At 41.9% G+C, this 20889-nt stretch overlaps 1 protein-coding gene across 1 annotated transcript in view; it reads right to left on the minus strand.

Annotated features, from left to right (window-relative positions):
- Positions 1–9805: 9805 nt before the first annotated feature.
- ANXA10 (annexin A10) overlaps positions 9806–20889 on the minus strand; it is a 74926-nt gene continuing 63842 nt past the window's right edge. Inside the window, exons 7-12 of the mRNA XM_077144521.1 lie at positions 18417–18470; positions 18231–18324; positions 16214–16309; positions 14352–14410; positions 12228–12350; positions 9806–10287 (exon numbers count right to left, since the gene is read on the minus strand). Of these exons, the coding sequence (XP_077000636.1) occupies positions 10219–10287; positions 12228–12350; positions 14352–14410; positions 16214–16309; positions 18231–18324; positions 18417–18470 (495 nt within the window). The 3' untranslated portion in view covers positions 9806–10218. The remainder of the gene's footprint in view (positions 10288–12227; positions 12351–14351; positions 14411–16213; positions 16310–18230; positions 18325–18416; positions 18471–20889) is intronic.

Here is a 20889-nt window from a genome sequence, read left to right on the forward strand (position 1 = left end):
TAATGAAATTATTCAATTCCAAACGCATTGCGATTCTGCTCAAATAACGGAACCGCAAGCAGTTGTAGCAGTGTTTTCAGCCTATCCAGACAGATCCTTTAATCTTTATACAGATAGTGCCTATATTGCTCAATCTGTGCCACTATTGGAAACTGCAGCTCAAATTAAAAATGCTTCTCAAGCAGCTTGTCTGTTTATTCAGCTACAATCCCTCATTCAGAATAAAGCCCAACAATTCTTTATTGGTCACCTTAGAGCTCATACTAATCTCCCTGGGCCACTGTCCTTGGGAAATCAATTAGCTGACCAAGCCACACGTGTCGCGTGCTGTGCAAACATTGTCCTCAGCAATCAATTACCTGACCTAGTCACAAAGGCTGTAGAAGCTCATAAATTGCATCATCTCAATGCTCGCACCTTAAGGCTAATGTTTCATATCACCAGAGAGCAAGCTCGCCAAATAGTTAAACAGTGTCCAGGCTGCATCACACATCTGCCTACACCACATTTCGGGGTTAACCCCCAAGGTTTAGTGCCCAATGCATTATGGCTAATGGATGTAACGCACATCCCAGAATTTGGCAATCTTAAATATGTGCGTGTTAGTATAGATACCTTTAGTGGATTTGTATTTGCTACGCCCCAGACTGGTGAAACAGGAAAACATATTATTGCACACATGTTGGCAGCCACGGCTGCACTGGGGACCCTACGGCATATAAAAACTGATGACGGTCCTGGATACACAGATCAAATGTTTACAAAATTTTGCCAACAACTACCAACTAAACATACCACAGGCATACCATATAACCCACAAGGACAAGGAATAATAGAACGAGCAAATTTATCCTTAAAAAACACCATTGAAAAAATAAAAAAGGGGGAGTGGTACCCCACTAAAAGATCACCCAGAAACCTAATATCACATTCTCTTTTAATTCTAAATTTTTTAACTTTGGATCAAGATGGACGTTCTGCTGCAGAGCGATTCTGGCACACAAAGTCTAAAACACAGTTTGCCACTGTCCTCTGGAAGGACCCATTAGATAATACATGGCATGGACCAGATCCTGTTCTAATATGGGACAGGGGATCGGTCTGCATATATTCTAAAGAATTAGATTCTGCCAGATGGTTACCAGAACGCTTAATAAAACAAATAGACAATAACAATCTGTCCAGGGCAGAGAAATCACCCTGAGAAAGATATTTCTCTCTCTTTTTCTTTTCCAGCACATCTAAAGCCACTAACAGACCGGCAAGCCTTGCTATAGCCCACTCGAAGACGGCTAGCCCACACACGGCCAAAGTCTAAGAGCTTAACTTTCTGGTAAAACCCCCCTACTGGTATCACATGCATTGCTAGCTCCTACTGCCAATTAGCTCACTAGCCCTGTTGTTTGCAGCTTGATTTGCAACAGTTGCTCCTAGGGATTGGAACCCATTAGAGAGAAGTCTGATCGCTGTGGTTATAAATTTAAATAACATTGCTGAAAATAAATCTATTATTCACTAAGTAATATTTAAATCATATATATACCCACACTCTTTTAAGCCAAAATATTTTAATGCTTTCTCCAGTGTTTATATAAACTACTTAGGTATAAACTATATTTATCCCAAAATAGCCTTGACTTAAATCAGATACAAATCCAATTTGAAAGCCAAAAGTAAGAGAAAATATACTTGTGGAGTCTGTTCTAGTCACCTAATGTTGCCATTACATGCAGCTTATGTTGCTATCGCATGTCCTTGAAAAGAAACAATTAAACTGTGCACTGTAGCTGGGAGGACTGGCTATCCTCCCGGACAGAGAGGTACTTTCATAAAAATATCTAGGTCCCAGGAAACTCCTCTTGGTCCCTAGCCAGTTCCCAGAGGACCAAACTGGGCCCGGTCATGCAAGCAAATTGGAATTTGACCATTATGAATCTTCATTCCTGCATACTTATTATTTTGAGTTTACTCTTGAGAGGCTCTTACGGTGGCTGGGATGACCCACAGGCTATCAGAAAGCTGATAAATAAAATTCATGCCGGCGCTTGCGACTGCTATGAGGAAATTACAACCACACCTTTGGCGGGAACGTATACATTGCAGCGAAATTGTGATGAGAAGGTAGACTACCTATTAGCTGGTCACCGCTCTGAGGCAGGGAATTATCAAAGATGGGTTTGTTTAAAGCCTCCTGACCTAGAATTCCCCGTTAATGGGGTATTACCAAAATGTAATTGTACCACAATATATCCCTGTATTAATGCTCAATACTATACGGCATATTTGCAGTGCATAGACAAAAGTAATAACAAAACTTACTGTTTTACAAAATTGGCTCGCACAGATTTAATGTTTAAGCTGCCTGAAGGCTTAGGTACCTCTAAGCTTCAACTAAGTAACTGCGGCGGCAGCAGTGCCAGAATAGGGAAGGAGGTGTGCTGGCCACCTACACCTCCAATACACATGCCAGACGGAGGAGGCCCACAAGATCAGGTCAGAGAGCTCGTAGTCAAGAAGAAATTACAAACAATGATTGATCACTTGTATCCTCAGATTCATTATCACCTGTTAGCTAAAGTAAAAACCCAAGATATAAATTTAGACCCTCAAACTTTGAATATTTTAACCACTACTTGGAAGTTACTTAATATCTCCAAGCCAGATTTGGCTTCTGATTGCTGGCTTTGCCTACGAATGGGAGGCCCCCTGCCCCTTGCCTTGCCACCACGCAATAATACCTATGGCAACCTCATCTCGGCGTACTCTCTATCGGCTGTCAGGAGACAATCCATATCACTGATCCCCTCTGTCCCACTGACGGCACTGTATTCATATGCGGCAGCAGCCTTGCTTATTCTACACTCCCACAAAACTGGACTGGGTTGTGTGTCTTAGGTATACTCCTCCCTAACATTGATGTCATTGACGGGGAGGAGCCAGTGCCTATCCCCAGACTAGACCTTATTGCTGGCCGCCACAAAAGGCCCGTGCAGATGGTTCCCCTCCTAGCTACGTTAGGTATTCTTGGAGTTTTAGGTACTGGGTCTGCTGGTTTAGGGGTCTCTATCACTCAGTATACTGAATTATCTAAACAGTTAACTGAGGATGTGCAAGCTTTATCAGGCACTATTCAGGATATTCAAGATCAATTAGACTCCCTTGCCAAGGTAGTCCTTCAAAACCGAAGGGGATTAGATTTATTAACCGCAGAGCATGGGGGAATATGCTTGGCTTTACAGGAATGCTGCTGCTTCTGCGCCAACAAATCTGGCATCGTCAGAGACAAAATTAAAAAATTGCAAGAAGATCTGATGAAAAGAAGAAGAGAACTGGCTGAGACCCCTCTGTGGAGCGGGTTCAATGGACTGTTGCCTTATTTTCTCCCATTTCTAGGACCCTTGCTTGTCTTACTAATACTAATTTCGCTAGGACCTGTCCTCTTCAATAAAGTGATGGCCTTCTTAAAACAACAAATTGAAGCCATAAAAATGCAGCCCCTTCAGGTTCACTATCAGAGACTAGACGCAGCAGATCGCGATGGTAATCTTGATGAATACCTATAAAAGACACTCCATCCACACATTCCAGAGTGCTGGACTGGGTAGCCAATGACGGGCAACTGGACACCTTAGTCTGAGCAATCTACCACCGAAGCCAGAGGCCTGGCCCTATGCTGCCCTAAGCCTCCATGACGGGTAAGGTTTCAGGTTGCCGACTTTGTGGTGTCCCGACCTAAGACAGGCACAGTCCCCCTGGGATAGGCTGTTGTCGCAGTCTCCATCTTTTTGAAAATAATAAAAAAGGGGGACCTGTGGGAAACTGCTTATGGCACCGGCAGTGTGCCCGCCATCTTGTGGTCTGACGCCATTTTAGGGACTAACTCAAGTTAAGTTTCTCTCTCAAGTTAAGTTTCTATTTCCTCACTTCTGCTCTGCCTTTCCCGGAAATCAGCTGACCAGCCTTGGCTGATCTGCTTTTCCCAGCTTGGTCTCTGCTGATTGGTTGCTTAACCGCAGGGTAATGCCCAACCTCTGCTGACGTCCAATACAAGTCACCTCCCCTTTCTTGCTGAATAAATACCCTGGATTTACCCTCAATAAACAAGACTTGATCAGAATCCTGTCTTGTCTCCATTCTCTGTGTCTTTTGTCCCTGTTCTACCTCCCTCCCTCAGGTCCAGGTTTGTCTGTCCCGCAGGATGGGACAGGCCCCATTTGCACGGCCATGAACCTGCAAATTTGGTTTTAGTAGATTTCTGGTAAAGCAGTTATTTCCCAAGTTGTCTACTCCAGTCAACACAGATGGTAAACAAATATCCTTTCCCCAAACTTCTATTTGTTGAGCTGCACACATGCACACCTTCCCGACACAAATTTTACTCATTCCCCAGAACTCTCTCTGGAAGGGATGTTTTCTTATTGCTTTTTCTTTTAAGGTAACTTAATCATTTTTCTTTTCATTTTTGTATTATCATATGTTGTCCTAATAATTGTCATCACGTTATTAAGATGTGCATGATGTATGCATAGTGTATAGTAATGTCAAATTATTCTTTATGTACCGGGTTAAAAATTAAAATCCTTAAAATTATTCTTAGAAGATACTAAGTATCATTCTTCTGAATTACAAGGAATTAAAAACTTTTTAAATATGTAACATTTGAAATAAACTATAATAATATATGTAAAATCACTATTTTTGTCTATTGTATGTCTGGTCACTGACATTAAAAATAAGCCCTTTCACGATATTCTCATATTTGTGTCATAATGACTAGTTATGCAATAGTCAAATATTAAGGTAATAGTTCAAAGTTAAACATGAATTATAGGAATTTATCGGCATGAAAATGTTGTCATCTGTAATTCTTTCTTTCTTTTTGTAGATGATCTTTTCCCATTTCACTAACTGTAACATCAGCTAAAGAGGGTGTGCAAAACGCAGATGCTGGCAGCTGGGAACTGAAATATTGAATTAATATTCCATTGTCCTATTTTATCTTTGGTAAACTACCAACTCCTGTTAAGAGTATGAAGCGCATAACTGATACTTCGCAGCACACCCCAGAACTTCCAGGGCACTGGTGTGTGGGGTCTTGTGCCCGTCGGCAGCTCCGTCACGCGGGCCTGTGTCCCCCCCATCCCCACTGGGGGCCGAGGGAAACCTGTTCCCAAACAAAGCCACTTCCTTGCAGATCTGACCCCTCTAAGTTACCACATGCTGAAGGAAAGACCAGATTGTGTCTTCTGGGTAGACAACTGGGTATAAAACAGAGAGAAGAAGTCAAAAACACAAAAAACAAAAAGGAGGAGAGAGGCAGAAAGACCGACAGAGGCAGAATGTTGGAGAAGTAGGTGTGGGGAAAGAAAAGACAGATGCAGAGACAGCAGGACAGAGCAGGACAGACATGGAGAGAGAACGAGAGACAGAAACAGACACAGAAAGACAGAAATAGAAATAGAGACAGAAAAAACTGAGAAAGAGGAAAGGCAAACACAAGGACGAAAAGACAGACGGAGAGAGACAGAGAGAAGAAGAGCTTAGCCCTGGGACAGAGATAGGGCTGCAGGATGGGCAGAGAGAGGCAGGAGCGCGGGCAGCCGAGGGGACACGGTGAGAGAGGGACGCATGGAGCCCCGGGGGCTGCCAGAGGCGGGACAGCGACTCGGGTTGGGCGGGACGGTAGCTCTGTCTCCCAAAGTCACCACCCAGGCCACGTTTCTCTCCCTACTGGAGAGTCAAGTAGGAATTCCCTCCACTCTAAGGCAATGGGAAGAGTGGACTTAGTCACATGAGAAAGTGGGCAGTGACGCCAATTTTATATCTATTATAAAACATGCTACGATTTTGTGGTAGCAGCATGAGAAGCATTAACTGATTGCGAAATTCAGTTTAAAGGACGGGAAGACAGGGTGGTGTGTGGCCTGGGGTCCGCAGACCTTCCAGTGTCCAATGAAGCATGTGTTTCCTATTTTTTAAAGTGTGTCTTTCCAGTTTCCGGGTAAACCACGGGATTACCGCCCTGGACCGAATAATCCCACGGACAGCAGAGCAGAGTGGACTGAGCTCATCTCAGGCAGACCAGCCTCTCCGCGTGCTCCGGGAACACAGCTTTCAAACTCTCATCACGAGTGTGTCCTTTAAAACATACTTGGGAGTGGGCCGCGGTGGCTCAGCAGGCAGAGTTCTCACCTGCCATGCAGGAGACCCGGGTTCAATTCCTGGTGCCTGCCCATGCAAAAAAAAAAAGATTTAAAAAATTCTTGGCTTAGTAATGATGGTAGAACAGATACGACTTGTCTTCAATAATCTGTGTACACCAGGAGAACAGTTTTCAATTCAATTTTTATTTTGCTTTTCCACTCTTTCCTAATTAGACTTCTCAGGTGAAGAACGTGAAGGCTGAAGTGGCGTCTCACTCCACACCTGGAGCTGAAAGCAGACGTGCTGTCTCCCCACTGGCCTGCCTGTCCAGTGTGGCAGATCAAGCTGTCTCCCCAGCGGCCTGCCTGTCCAGTGTGGCAGACCTGCTGTCTCCCCACCGGCCTGCCTGTCCAGTGTGGTAGACCTGCCGTCTCCCCACCAGCCTGCCTGCCCAGTGTGGCAGACGTGCTGTCTCCCCACCGGCCTGCCTGTCCAGTGTGGTAGACCTGCCGTCTCCCCATCGGCCTGCCTGCCCAGTGTGGCAGATCAAGTCTATCTGATATTAATGTGATAAGCTAGGTATGTAATTTTGGTGTACAACTTCCCTTTACCCTGTTTGTTCAAGCAAGAGAAACATTTTTATTATGATTCTAATACTCGCTGCGTGTCCAGTAAAGGAGACTGTCGTGCGCCTGTGCAGAGTAGCCGTGCTTTTGGTTGGTTTGTTTGGGTTTGGCACGCTCAGGCTCCAGGGATCGAAGCCGTCGCACCGCCCAGGGACACTTGTAACTTCAGTGGAAAAAGTTCTTTTTTTGTATCTGAGTAATCCAGAAGTGGGAGAAGGTGGAGCCAGGTGGGGAGGACCCTGGCTATGTCCCCTCAGCGGTCGCCGTGGTTCCTGGTCTTGCTGGGAGGCACGGAGCCCGGAGCCTTTCTTGCGGTCCCAGGCGGGTGGCGTGGGCGTCTCCTCTCAGAGCCGCGGAGACCCGGCCGGGCCGAATCTGAGCTCACCTCCCGCGCCCAGCCGGGGCTTTGCGGTCTGCTCCCTGCGTGTTCGCGCCCCTGCGCGTTCTGTGCGCCCTGTTTGCACAGAGCAGGAGCTCAGCCGGGACGGAGCATCTCAGTTTTAAGACTAAGACACCGGCTCATGGTTCCATCCCCGCCTCGCGGAGCCAGCCCGCCAGCCCCTCCAGGGGAGACGGGCGCGAGCCAAGTGCTGACTTCTGTGACCGCGAGTCTATCGGCCAAAATCAGGCGCTCCTACCCCAAAAGGGACAGCGCAGAAAACAAGTGTTAGAACGAGAGGCAGAAGCTCTAGCGTGGCCGGTGCCAACGTAGGTTTTATAAGCTCAAGAATTTATTTTTCGGGAAAAAAGTGTAAAATACTTGTAATGGATTTCTCAGGTTGTTAAAATGACTTTGCGACTTCCAGTTGCCAATACAGTGGAAGCCTGGTTTCCATATAAAAAGTAATTACATTAAGAATTGATGTTTCTACCGATTTTATTGGATCATTTATATTAAAGTTTGGAGAGATTCATTCTAAAACAAAGATAGTCAAGTTCTATAATAGATTAAGGCACATCTTTAAAAAACGCTAATAATCTAAAATCTCTGCATTTCCTCAGATTGTGTTATGAACACTTAACGTGAACATAAATATTCCTTTCCTTTGGTTGAACAGATGTGATATGAATGGAAGGAAGCTTCCATTGGATGCTTATGCATTAACCTTTTATAAACACAGTTCTCTGAAAGCACTGACTTTGAACAATCAGTAAGAACCTTTTTGGATTTAACCTTCTTATGTTCATGTATGCTTACTGGATGTCAGTTGTGCTGTGGGATTTTGGTTTATGAAGAATAATTTAAGACGCAGTATGTTGAACTTATTTGCCCTGTTTTTGAGGTATGTGAAATAGCTAAACTTTAGTAAATTAATGTACTAATATACAAGCGGACTGAAGTTGTATTTTTAGCCAGATGATTAGCATTTTCACTAGTGGCTGTTTTAGGGCTAAGTGGAGAATAGGGAAACACGGGAGCTGAGGGCGTGGGCACTCCACCGTACGTCCGCGTCTGGTTTTTCCTGTTTCTGAACTAGGCACATTGCAGCAAGGAGAACGTGGCCGAAGTCCAGTAATACAACAGCGAGTGTCATTCCCTTCACGCCAGCTTGGGAGCACGCCCCAAACAATTTCTTTCCCTTCAATATTCCCTTGTCTTTTACCCCATGGGTTAAATATGGGAGATGCTTTTACTTAATTTGGAGACTTCGCACCCACTCTTCAATCTGTCAGATACCTGCACATTTCTGCATTTGAAAGTCATACCGTCTAAATGTCAGTAAGCACAAATCACAAGGATAACAATCCAAGTTCTTACGCTTTTACAGGATTTCACCAAGTGAAGTATGTGATGATGGAGGTGGCAATGTCGTGTTGGCATTTACACACCTGAGCAAAGCATTCACGGCCAAACTTGGGGGAAGGAACATGTGGGACGCCACCTGAGCCCTGCTCCCCAGCAAATAGGGCTGGTTACGAAATCCCCCATCCTTTTATGTTTCAAGAGATGGCTCACTGCAAAGAACACTTCCCCATACGACTTGGATAAGATGAGCTTTTGCTAGCCTACGACAAGGTCAGACTGAGGACCTTCCAAAGTATCATTTTTTTTCTGTCCCATAAATGACTTGGTGAGCGGCTTGCCCCCACCTCCCAATCCGGACAGAGTATCCACTAACTTGATTTGACCAAGCTTTAGTCTGACTCCTCACTTCCCCAAACCTTGACCTACGCCCAGGGGGAGCCTGCAAAGGGATGCCGAACCGCCCATCGCTAAGCACCCTCTTTGACCACCAAGAAAGACATTCCAGCCCGATGCCCGGCCGGGCACCTGCTCGCCCACCGCCCACCCCGCCCTCGCCTCGCCGGCCTCTCTCTTGCCTTTAGGAGAAAACCTTCCGCTGGCCGGTGTTTGCGACCCCTGCAGGTCGGTGTTTGCTCTATTGCAGCAGCCCTCCTCCCCTAAAAGGGGTAGTTTTTTTAAATGAAATCTCCTTTTCCTAAGTCTATATGTGCCTTTTTTTTTTTTTTGACAACACCTTGCCATGCCAAAGAAGTAAAATGCATTCCCTAGTAAAGTGCTGATTTCATAGTTTATTGAACTAAGGTCTTTCTATTCCTAAACTAGGAAGACTTCCTAGTGAGGAAAGATTTTCTTTTAGTATTTAAATCCTCGACAGGTATTCTAAAAACATCTTTATATTCTATTAAAAATTTTAGGGGTCAAAAGTAATACCTATTCTTGCTTCTGTCTTGAAATATTACCTATGTTGTCTAGGTTAGAAATCTAATCTGATTTGACATGATACAGCATCATGTCGCACAGCAGTGCTTACAACTTGGATGCTGACATTAAGAAGTGAAGACAGCAACAACCACGCGCAGTGAATTCACTGGTATTGCTGAGGCAATCGCCAGAAAGAAAGAAATTAGCTAGAGACGAATTGCCTTTAGCAAGTAGTTGCCAAGCACACATACAAACACACACATTCATACACCCACTTTTATACCAAGTCTCTTGTTCACATAAGCCCGCCAAAGTATCCCAGGCTGCATTTTTCTGTTTTATATTTTTATTTTCTTGAGAGGCTACGTCAGGTGTTCATTTTAGCTTTATTGCATTTGTACAAAAGTCTTGAAAATGCCCCTAAGAGGGAAGTCTGCACACTGCATTTTCCTTGGTTTCCTAAAGCATGCAAGGGACATTTGAGCAGAACTCTCTTGGGGTAGGGTATCATCGCATCACATTCAAATGAACTCTCTTCAATGTGAGAATTGTAACTATCATTCCATCACACAGAATTTAATGAATTACTGACTTAGACCACATTTGCACATTCAGTATCATATACTTTCATCAACAGATTTTTCTTTGATTTGGAATAATTTCTAAAAGAGAAGATAAAATATAATTCTGTGGTTTTGTTGTGCTAAACCGGATCTCAGAACTGGCACATCTGCTGTGCCTGTGAAGGGGTGCGCATGCCCTCGAAGCTCTCTCCTTCTTTTAGTAATCTTCGGCATCACCAGTGCAAATGGCCTGCAGCGCTTTCTCATAGTGCCCTGAAGCAAAATTCTGGAAAGAAAAAAATATAGTATATTTGAAACGAAATGTCATAGTATTTCTAAAAAAAAGAGCCAGGATGCCTCTGAATTGCAGGTTGAAAGACCCATGGGACACTAAGCCTTTCCAAAATCATTTCCTTTTTCATCTAAAGATTTAAGGGGTGTTAAGAACTACTCCAGTGGAAATCATTGAAAAATTTCATGGTTGTAGTCAATATAATGTGGTTTATATAAAGTTGATTGAAATCTAATATGGAATAATAAGAATAACTTACAGTAGAGCTAAATCTTCTCAACTTTGAAATGGAAACCCTAGTATTGTTTTTATGAATCAGTGTAGAGTCCTTCTGGAGAGGAAATTGGCAAGATGTTTCAGAAGCTGAAAAATCTTTATGCTAACTAATGCACTATTTCTATTCTAAGAAATATGTAACAGGGAATTAATTCTTAATTATTGATGAGCACAGATTTGTGCTCAAAATTATGTATCATAATATTATAACAGTTTATATAATTTACAGTTCATACAATGAAATATCATGATTTAAAAAATTATTTAAGTAGTAAATCTATTAATGTTTGTATTTGCATAAAAGATTGAAAGCATCTATAACAACGTTTTATTCATGATTATCTGTGGTGAGGAATTAAGGTAATTTTTATTTTCTTTTTATGTTCCTTTATGGTTGCTATATTTTCCAAAATGACAACAATAATGAATAAATGCAATTAGGAAACCTATCTTTGTTAAAAGTCGCTCATATTCATGTTGTCCCGTACAAGGTCATGTAATCATAAATCATTGTTTTAAATGTACCCAGTTTTGCATTAATCATTTGTAAATATTATTAAACTTTGGGATGGTTGTGATTAATTTGCAATAAATGTATAAGAGTTAATTTATTCATCTGGAAAATAAGTTATGACATTTTTCTCAATGGAAAATGTTCACCACCGAAGAGTTTAGGGGTTTGACAGTGGGGAATAAGAGGAGTTTTAGCAAGGAAATGTGAGTAAGACTTTTCCTAACTGCTCCATCAACTCTTGCTCTTAGAAACCAGCTTTCCCAGCTTAGGAATTACAAGGCCTTCATTTTTGTCTAGATTCTTGAGCTGTCAAGTTGCTTCTGAACCGCTATCTCAATAAATAAAACAACTATTTCTTGTGATTGAAAGTTTCAGTTGAAAACGTGGAGGACAAGGTCACAGGCTTCCTCGCTGTGTACAGATATGTGCTACACTTAATGCTCAGGCCTGGAGCTTGGCTTAATGCTTTGCTCTCAACATCTTGAAATTCTTAATAATTTTTTGAAAAAGGGTCAAACATTTTCATCTTTCACTGAGATCCTCAGAAATACCTGGTCCCACATATTCTGGCTAGGTTTCATCAAAACCTTGGCAAAAGCTTAGAAGTGCCAGAATGAAGAAATCTACTGTTTCCTTCTGCGTCACTCCTTTTCAGCCCTTCTGGGTTGAAGAGAAACTTTTGCATGGCTGGCAGTGTTAAATTCCTCTGGATTATCAGTTTATGGGATTGGTGGCCCGTCCTTCCACGGGGAGATGAGAGGAGAAGTGAGCCTATCTTTAGGATTCTCTTCCCAGTAAACCTTTTCATGCTGCAAAATACATATATTTTTCCCTGAGGGGTATCTCGTGATAACACTGATCGTTCCTCAGAATTGAGTCTATAAAGCACAATAATAAAGGCTGACTATTTTTCTTGACTACATGAATAATTTTTGCTTAAGACACATTAAAGAGTGCAAATTCTGTCCCAGAGGTGAAGGGATTTTCTAAAATTAGCATCTGTGCTGTGCTAACAGCTCTCTGAATGCCTGTGAGCTGTTCAACTGGTTAGATTCTAATATAAAGTCAATTAAACTAAGGCTGTTGCCTCAGTTTAAAAAAGGATGTAATCTGGGTCAAACTCAGTCCCTTGCAGGAGACTTACTCTGATGTCATGCGATAGGGATTTCCCGTATCTCTCTCTGTATCGCTTCCGTATGGTCATCAGGTCGATTTCGCTTCTGGCAATCAGAATCCTGATTATGGTTTTATTGTGGAAACCAAAGTCCTAGGAGGTAAAGGCCGGGGAAGGAGTGCAACAGCCAAGTCAGTCTTGTGAAATAGGCCCATCCCGGTCCCCGCATGGGCGGCTCTGCGCCCCTCACCAGCGCTGACCCCTCTGCGTGCCCTCCCTGGCTTCTGCCTCTTCAACCCACTGCCCGCTTCTCTCCGCAAAGGTCACTCTGGCCCCTGCTTCCACCGGGCGGCCCCTCTTGTCCTTATCATTTCACCCTTGGATCCTGCAGTAGTACCTCCCGTTTTCCATCCTCCAACACAGCACTCATACAATGCAAATCTGATCACGCCATTCTCCCGAGTGAGGATTTCTGCCGGAGAAAACCTCCCCAGGCTTTGTCAGGTGCCTGTCGGCATGTTTGCACCCACAACCAGGCCCCTGGTCTTGTGTTCTGTCATCGAACATTTGTAGAAATAAGAACCCCAGGCACTTGAAATATTTGCCTATTTAAACTAAAATATTGAAAAATACAAAAAACAAGTTCTTTTTTCACTAGCTGCAGAAATAACATGTAAATATTTTAAATTCTTTTCAAATGGAGTAATGGTGACATCCGGTGGCCAGTCAGGTCAGTCTCATTTCTGATGTCGGAATGATTTGAATGTAGAACTATTAACCAAATTTTCATAGATTTTGTGGATACAAATGAAATAACCAAGTTTCCATATTTAAATTATAAAATAGTTTATAGTATACTGCAGCAAAAGGGAGGTTTGCTTTGGTTCAGGCATGATGAAAACTTTTTTTTCTGTTTACCAATATTTTCTATTAAAGGTCCTCAAATATCAAAAATTTGATTTCTAGAATATGCAATTCCCCTATTTCTCTTCTGACTGTTTGTGAGTGAGTGCACATGCATTCGTTCTGCCTTGCAATACACATACAGCAGGGCTATATTTCTATTTATTTTTAGAGAAAGTAGCTCCAAATTTAAGCATAAGTAGAATCAGGATAGTTGTGATTATTTTCCTATCCTCATTCACAAGTGAAGATATATTCTGTCATTGCAGTGGTTGGTTCTTTGAAAAAGAAAGCATTGAAATCATTCTAAAGAGTTACCCAATACACTGTTTTAAATAATGAAATCGACTTTTTTTTTTTTTTTTTTTTGCTTGGAAATAGAATAAAGAGAAGTAGGGGGACTGTGAGAGATTATATTCTTCTGTGTTCTGAGTTTTAATAGATTCTTAGTGCACATAAAACATATAAACAGGACGTATAATAAAAACATTGTGGAGGATTAGTGTAACCCTACAGTACACTGCCTACGGTAAAGTAGTTGGCCTGTAAAAATTTACCGAGGATAAAATACTTTCTGATTCTGAAAATTATTGTCAAAAGGACTGTTTTTCATAGTGCGCTTTGCATTTTAAAGACTATGGCCTATGTATAATGGCGTGTATCTGACTTTCTTTTTCCAAATGTGTTTCATACATGTAGGTGTTTGTTTATTTAAAACAAAGGATGTGTGAGTGAACAAACATTTCCATTTAATTACAAAAATAGCTTTAGAACTTATTGCTGTCAAGCTCTCTAGGAATTTTTGAAAGTAACACTTTGTTTAAAAATAACTCTTGAAATTATTTTGCATTTTAAAAATTCAGAAATGTAGCAATTTCTGGTAATGTTTTGACATTTTCTTCTTGACTCCATATGCTTTGTATTTGGGTAAGGATAATTTGGAGGTCTTTGGCAATATACAAAAGCATTTATAAACTCTAAAGCTTAGGAGGAGATAGAGCCTAGGGACTCACAGTTCTCAGGCCCCTAAATTTGATACAGAAAGGGGAACATTCTCCTTATTTGATGGGTCTCATTTTTGGAACATTGCACATTTTTTCCTCTTGGGCATATTGTCTTTGAAATTTAAACATTTATGTATAAGACCAAAAAATGGCAATTAATATTTTCATAATGGAAGTCACAGTAGTCGTTTGGAAGAGTGGACCCAATTCCTGGAGAAATTTAAAAAAATATTTGGGTGATACTTACATGGATTGCACTATGTAGTCTGTAAGCAAAATAGGCTGGCTTGTCTCGAACACAGAGAACTGCGAGAAATCAGAGGGTAAAGAAAAAAATGGTGGTGACAATATGCATTTTCTTCAGAATTTGAGAAATGATGTGAACATTTTTTTCTGTTATAATCCTTGAAGAGTGATTCTTTAAGAGTCCTAAGGATGCGGGTTTCCTTATTGTACATAGTATTATGATTTCAACACTTAGAGCAGTATAAACAGTCTAAACAGAAAAACATAAGCCAACAGTATTATACTGACGCATTCAGATTTCCATTTGGTCTATCTGTTGGAATGCTCTTAGTTTCTTCTTACAGCCCAGCAAAGTCTGTGGGTTGAGTCATGGTGATGCAAAATCACTGTGGCATTCGAGCAGCCTAGAGCCTGACTTCCAGCTGCCCTAATGAGTGTTGGCTGCTGTGATTGCAGGCATGATTATTTATTTGAATAAGAAAGTTAATTAATAAATGAATTCATGTGAAGCCATGACTTTCTAGGAAAAATAAAATCATCAAAATGATGTTTGGTCCAAGTCACTACTCCAGATTGTGAGACCATGCTCTCACCTTTTGTTTTATTTAGAGTGTAGTGAGCCCCGTAATCAGGCTCGAGTCTCGACTAGAACGCAAGGCTCCTGCAGGTCGAGGGCTGGTGGTGGCGGCGGTGGCCTGAACCAGTGGCCAGGAGAGGAGGTGCTCCCTGAATGAACCTGTCTAGAATGTTCTGCGGCACTTCTGATGTCCCCTGTTCCCACTGGCACGCCCAGCGCCTTGTTTGTGGGGGTGGTCTGGGCACACTGTGACTGGGGCACGGGCTCCGGGCAGAACTGTGCTGCTCAGCGGACAGTCTTTGGAGCGATCATTTGACCCCCTTAGGCCTTGTCTGTAAGGTGAGGGGTTTGGTGGGGTACGTCGTTCTTCATTTCCATCGAGAATTTGCTCCATGTTCTCAGACATTTACACAGATAGAGATACTCATATAGGTAGGCAATTTGAGGGATTTCATAGAACACTCCACGGCATTTTTAGGAACTCCTAGGTTAAAACCTGGTGCCGCATGAACTATAAAGGTTTTGTTCTCTCTCAACTCTCATGCTCACGTATGTCTGTGCCGTTCCTGGGCATGGAAAATCACAGGATTCATTCATTAAGTCGCCGTTCTGTGCCTCCTGTGGGGATATTCACGGTGACCCCCACTTCGCCTCCCTGAAACGTTGCGACAACACAACCCAGGTAGAGCATGGTCGGTTGGATGGCAGGTTTTATGGAGAGCAACCACTGTTTTTCCCTCTATTGAATGATAGCTTTTCTTATTTAATGTTTTATGATGGCCTGCTGAAATCGTTGCTAAGTAACAAGTAGGCGATTCTTTTCTGGGAGAATGTACTCCTGCAGGTAAATTCTTTAACAAAAGGATGGGGGAAAAAGAAAAAAAACCTTTCCTTTTGGAGTAAAGAAAGCCACAGTTGCTAGTATTTATCTGCTATTGAACAAAGGAATGTAAGCCTGAAAATATAAAACGGATGTAAAGGTATGAGATCCCAATTACCTGAGAGAGAGAAAACGTCTGAGGATTCAATGTTTCCTAGTATGAAGGTTGAACCGGCTATTAGAGAAGGAAATTAGTTTACTGAAAGCATCAGATTGCCAGTTTAGTGCATTAAATTGGTAGCTGATATACCATTCCCATATAGAGTTAACATCCTTTTTAGATAACTGAGTTTAAGGAAAAATGCCTCGATTAAGAGTTTATCCATGCATCTTTAATCCAGCACAGTCAGTCAGCATTTCCTGTGGTGGAACAGATCTGCTGTATGCCAAGGAATTTATCACTTACCAATTGCAACCAGCAGCGTCTGAAAGTATCCGTCATAACATTCACTGATGGCATCAACCATGTCTTGCCCAGAAATATTTTGAAATTCCTGGAAAACTTTAACAAATTGATATAATTCAAATAAACTTTTGCACATATTGTGAATTTAAACATATTGATTGAATTGCTATACAAAGTGGTGATACATATTTTCCCTAAAATAATTGAAATGTGACTACTGTCAGTTGTGTTTCAGGTAAGTAGTCTTTGAAACAAGTGCAAATACTCAAAGTTAGTACAGCCGGCATTCATCTGGAGTGTTTACGATCGTTAGAGACCTGTTGTCGCTCTCTTCTACCAGGGGACAGCTGCCGTATCTGGGGAACCACTGACCCACTACTGATTTTAAGGGAGGGGAAGTACATGGCCAGTCATTATTTATGGGACCCTTGCTTAGGACATATGTAGTAATCAGTCAGATTATGCAAACAGCAAGCGTTCTACCAGAGGCAGATCCTGAGATCTAGGTGTGAAAGTTCTCTGAGTGACAAAGTACTGGTCACGGAATTTAGGAAGAGTGCTTCTGAGACATAGGAAATCACCTTCAGGGTATGAACTAGAGTTCACGAACTGAGAATTGCGCTTAATTAAGCTCCCTTATTTCAAGAGCCTGTTTGTCTGGCTTTTGCACAGAGAATTTTAATTCTCATGGAAAATAAGGAGCAGGAAAGTGATTTTTTAGCTGTAATCACCATATAAAGTATAGAACAAGGCAGGTGGACACAGACCATCTTTAAAAATTTCCCATAGATGTGTTGGCTATTTTATTTTTGCAGAAAAAGCGAAACAGTGTCTTCATTTTGAAATAAGAGCAAAAAGAAGATGCAGGTGTTGGGGTAAAAATGAAACAAAATGCAAACGAACATGCATAAAGCTCTAAGACCAAAAAGGCACATCACGTAAACCATGGTATCAATGATAACCTTAATTCATAATGAACTGGTTAAACTGTAGCCAGTATATTCTCTGGGAGGCAACATCCAATATAATTAATAAGAGATAGGTGATGTATTTGAGTAAGTTCCCCATCAAAACGGATATTTTTTAAAGTAGGCACTATTTGGAGGTGATAGAATTCAGTTATTGGAAATATTATTACAAGGAAAATGTATTCCTTAATACTGTCACTAAATGTAACATGTCTGTAGAAATGTAATTCAAAAAAAATACTTTGAATTGGCTTTTCTCTATTTCTGGGTAGCATTTCCTTTTTAAAAATTCACTTCATTTGCTTTTCATTATACAATCAGTTGAGTGGATGGAAAGAGCCCAATTACTAATGCAGTGGTTTGAATCTATTACGTACCCCCAGAAAATCCATGTTTTAATCCTGATTCAATCTTGTGGAGGCAATCATTTCTTTTAATCCTGATTTAATAATGTAGGGTGGATCTTTTGATTAGATTATCTTTATGGAGATGTGACGTACCCAATAGTGGGTATTAAGCTTTTATTAGATGGCAATGTGACCCCACCCATTTCTTGATTAGTTTACTGGAGTCCTTTAAAAGAGGAAACATTTTGGAGGAACCTCAGAAATGACAGAGCTGACAGAAACTTCAGAGCAGAGCTGACACAGATGCAGACACATGGAGAACAGAGACACAGATGTTTGGAGATGTTTGGAGCCCAGCAGATGTTACCATGAGATGTGAAGCAAGCCAGAGTCTGGAGAGAGCCAAGGGAAGCCAAGAGATGAAGGCCAGCCCTAGAGAAGCAAAGTGAGGAGCTCCCACAGGAACAGAGGCTGAGAGCCCAGGAGCAAGGGACCAGCAGATGCCAGCCACGTGCCTTCCCAGCTGATGGGGGTGTTCCTGACCCATCACCCTCCTTGAATTAAGGTATCTTTCCCTGGATGCCTCATTTTGGACATCTTTATAAGTTTAGAACTGTAAAGTTGTAACTTATTCAATTCCCTTTTAAAAAGCCATTCCATTTCTGGCATTCCGGCAGCTTGCACACTAACACGGCCCATTACCCAGCCACAGCTGCTGAGGGCTCTTGTTGCACAGGATTGTCTGCAGCATGGTCTTGTGCTCTGGTGACTTCTGCTGACAGGCTTCCCACAGGACCTGAAACATCGCATAGACTGTAAGTCAACCAGAACCACCCAGAGTGGTCAGCAGAGGTCCCTTTGGTCAGTCTGACAGTGGGCGCCAGCTACCATTGCATCCTGAGCAGCCACAGCCGGGTCCGCATACCCATCTTCTCTGTTCCCCTGTAGAAGAAGCACAGGTGTACCCTTGTGAACGCTCTTAACTGACCACCATGATAGGAGTTCTGCTAAAAAAGTCCTAAAACCACCAAGACACTGGTAATTCCTGAGAAAGCTCTATCACTATTTGGAGTCAAATAGTCTGTACTTGTTGAATAGTTTATGAAATATTACACAGGTTTTATTCGGGTGTTAAAAATGTGTAGGTTCTTTATGTTTTAATTTTTTTTTTTTTGCAGTGATCTTTGAAAAATGTTGTGTTTTTTCACTTTTCCTGTTCTCTAACAGGTTGAATTCAGCTGAATCCTTATGCATCTACTGCCTGTCAGTGGGTGGTAGGGGTGGAATTTAACTGTTTGAGAGTGAAAATGAAGAGAGAAAGGATGGGTTAATAGTCTCAGACTTGCAAAATAGGACTTGTTCAACAATAAAACAATCATGAAATCCATATTTTGTGAAGTGAAAAGACTTTGTCAATTTATTGATTTATCCGCCCCCTCGACCGTGCCGAGAGAAGGTATGGCAGAACTGACTGTGTAATACTACCTAAGTGATGCCCCCTTTAAACAATGAGAGTGGGGGGGAGCTGGCCAATGTGGGACCCTCTGTTTCCAGAAGATTATGAGGACAAACGGAGAAGAAGAGGAAGAGTAGGCTAGTGGTAAAATAGATTATTTAACCTGCTCTTTTTGGTCAAGATAAGGGAATCTGTTTTTTAAAACTATTTTGAAAGAATATTGAGGGTGCAGTTGTTTTTGCCGCTGCCATCTTTAAGGAATCTGGAAATGGCCACACTGTGGTGATCTCAGCGATACAGCAAAATTCAGCACAGGCTGGTTTTGGGTACAACTCATTCGAATTAACTTTAATCCCTAAATAGCATAAATGGGACTCCAAATTTCTTTCCTGGTCTTGAGTGGATTTCTCTAGTTGAATGGAAAGAACCTGGAGGGGGAGTTTTCCAGATGGAATTGTTTATGACTGCGGCAGGAACAGAGTGTTCCAGCAGCTAAGAGGCTACAGGTTAGACTGATGGGACAGAACCATGAGGGAGACGCAGCTGAACCTTGGGAATTCGCCAGCACCAGTGAGAGCAGAGGGGAGGCTAAACCACCATGAAAGATTACTTGGCTCCAACTAAACTGACAGAGAAACGGTCCTCAATTAACTAGCTGCATGTTTTGGCAAACTGAGACTGAGAAATCCTGCCCTAGATCTCTGTGACTCATGGATTACATGTCTGGAGTTGCCCAGACCTGCCATTCTGTAACCGAGAACAGCATCATGTCCTGTTGATCTGAGGACACTGCAAAGAGACCTCACATACCACACCACCCCTCTGCACTGGTGCCCTCTTCTTTTAATGTAATTTTATTAAGCTATATTCACATACATCTAACCCCACCAAAGCACACAGTGACTAACTGTATCATTATATAGTTGTATATTCATCACCACAATCACTTCAGAACACTTTCATTACTTCAAAAAAATAAAAATAAAAACAGAGCTCAAAACACCCCATATCACCTATCTCCCTATTATTATTATTTTTGTCTTTATTTTATAACTCATCCACCTGTGCACTGGATAAAGGTAGTGTCAGTCACAAGATTTTATAATCACATGGTCACATGATAAAAGCTACACAGTCATAAAAACATTACAAAAGATCAAGGCTACAAGATTACAGTTCCACAATTTCAGGTATTTCCTTCTAGCTATTCTAATATACCAGAAACTAAAAATAAGTATCTATATAATGATCGGTAGTCATAATCATTTGTTGAATCTGAATATCTCCATTACACCTCCTCCATCTCATTTGATCTTTCTCTCCATCTTCAGGGTATGTAGACAATGACCATTCCAACTTCTTTGTGCTGGAAAGGAGTGCTGACCCTATGGGGGAGAGGAATGAACTTGGCTGATGTTCTTGGACAGCCTGTACCTCTGGATTTCAGGGCTTATCTGGCCTAGAAATAATCTGGAGGCCTTTGATTTCTGAAAAAATGAACTTCTAAGAAAAACCTTTAGAGAGTCTTAGCAGAGCCCAGGGTATTCTTTAGGATTCTCAGGAATACTGTTGGCTGAACCTTGCCATACTGTGGCAGTATCTGGCTGCAGCTTGCCTAAGAGTAACCTCCAGAGTGACCTCTTGACTCTATTAGAAATCTCTTAGCCAGTGAAACATTGTTTCATTTCTATTCCCCCTTTCAGTCAAAAAGGCAATCTCAATTCCCTAATGCAGGACCAAGCTCATCCTTGGGAGTCATGTCTCATGTTTCCAGGGAAACTTAAACCCCTGGAAGTTATGGTCCACCCAGCGGGGAGAGTCGTGCTGGTTTGAAAGTGCTGTGTACCCCAGAAGAGCATGTTCTTTAATTCTCATTCTGTATTGTTGGGTGAGATTTTTTTGATT

Source organism: Tamandua tetradactyla, chromosome 26 (genome assembly GCF_023851605.1).
Source record: "Tamandua tetradactyla isolate mTamTet1 chromosome 26, mTamTet1.pri, whole genome shotgun sequence".
Lineage (NCBI taxonomy): Eukaryota > Metazoa > Chordata > Mammalia > Pilosa > Myrmecophagidae > Tamandua > Tamandua tetradactyla.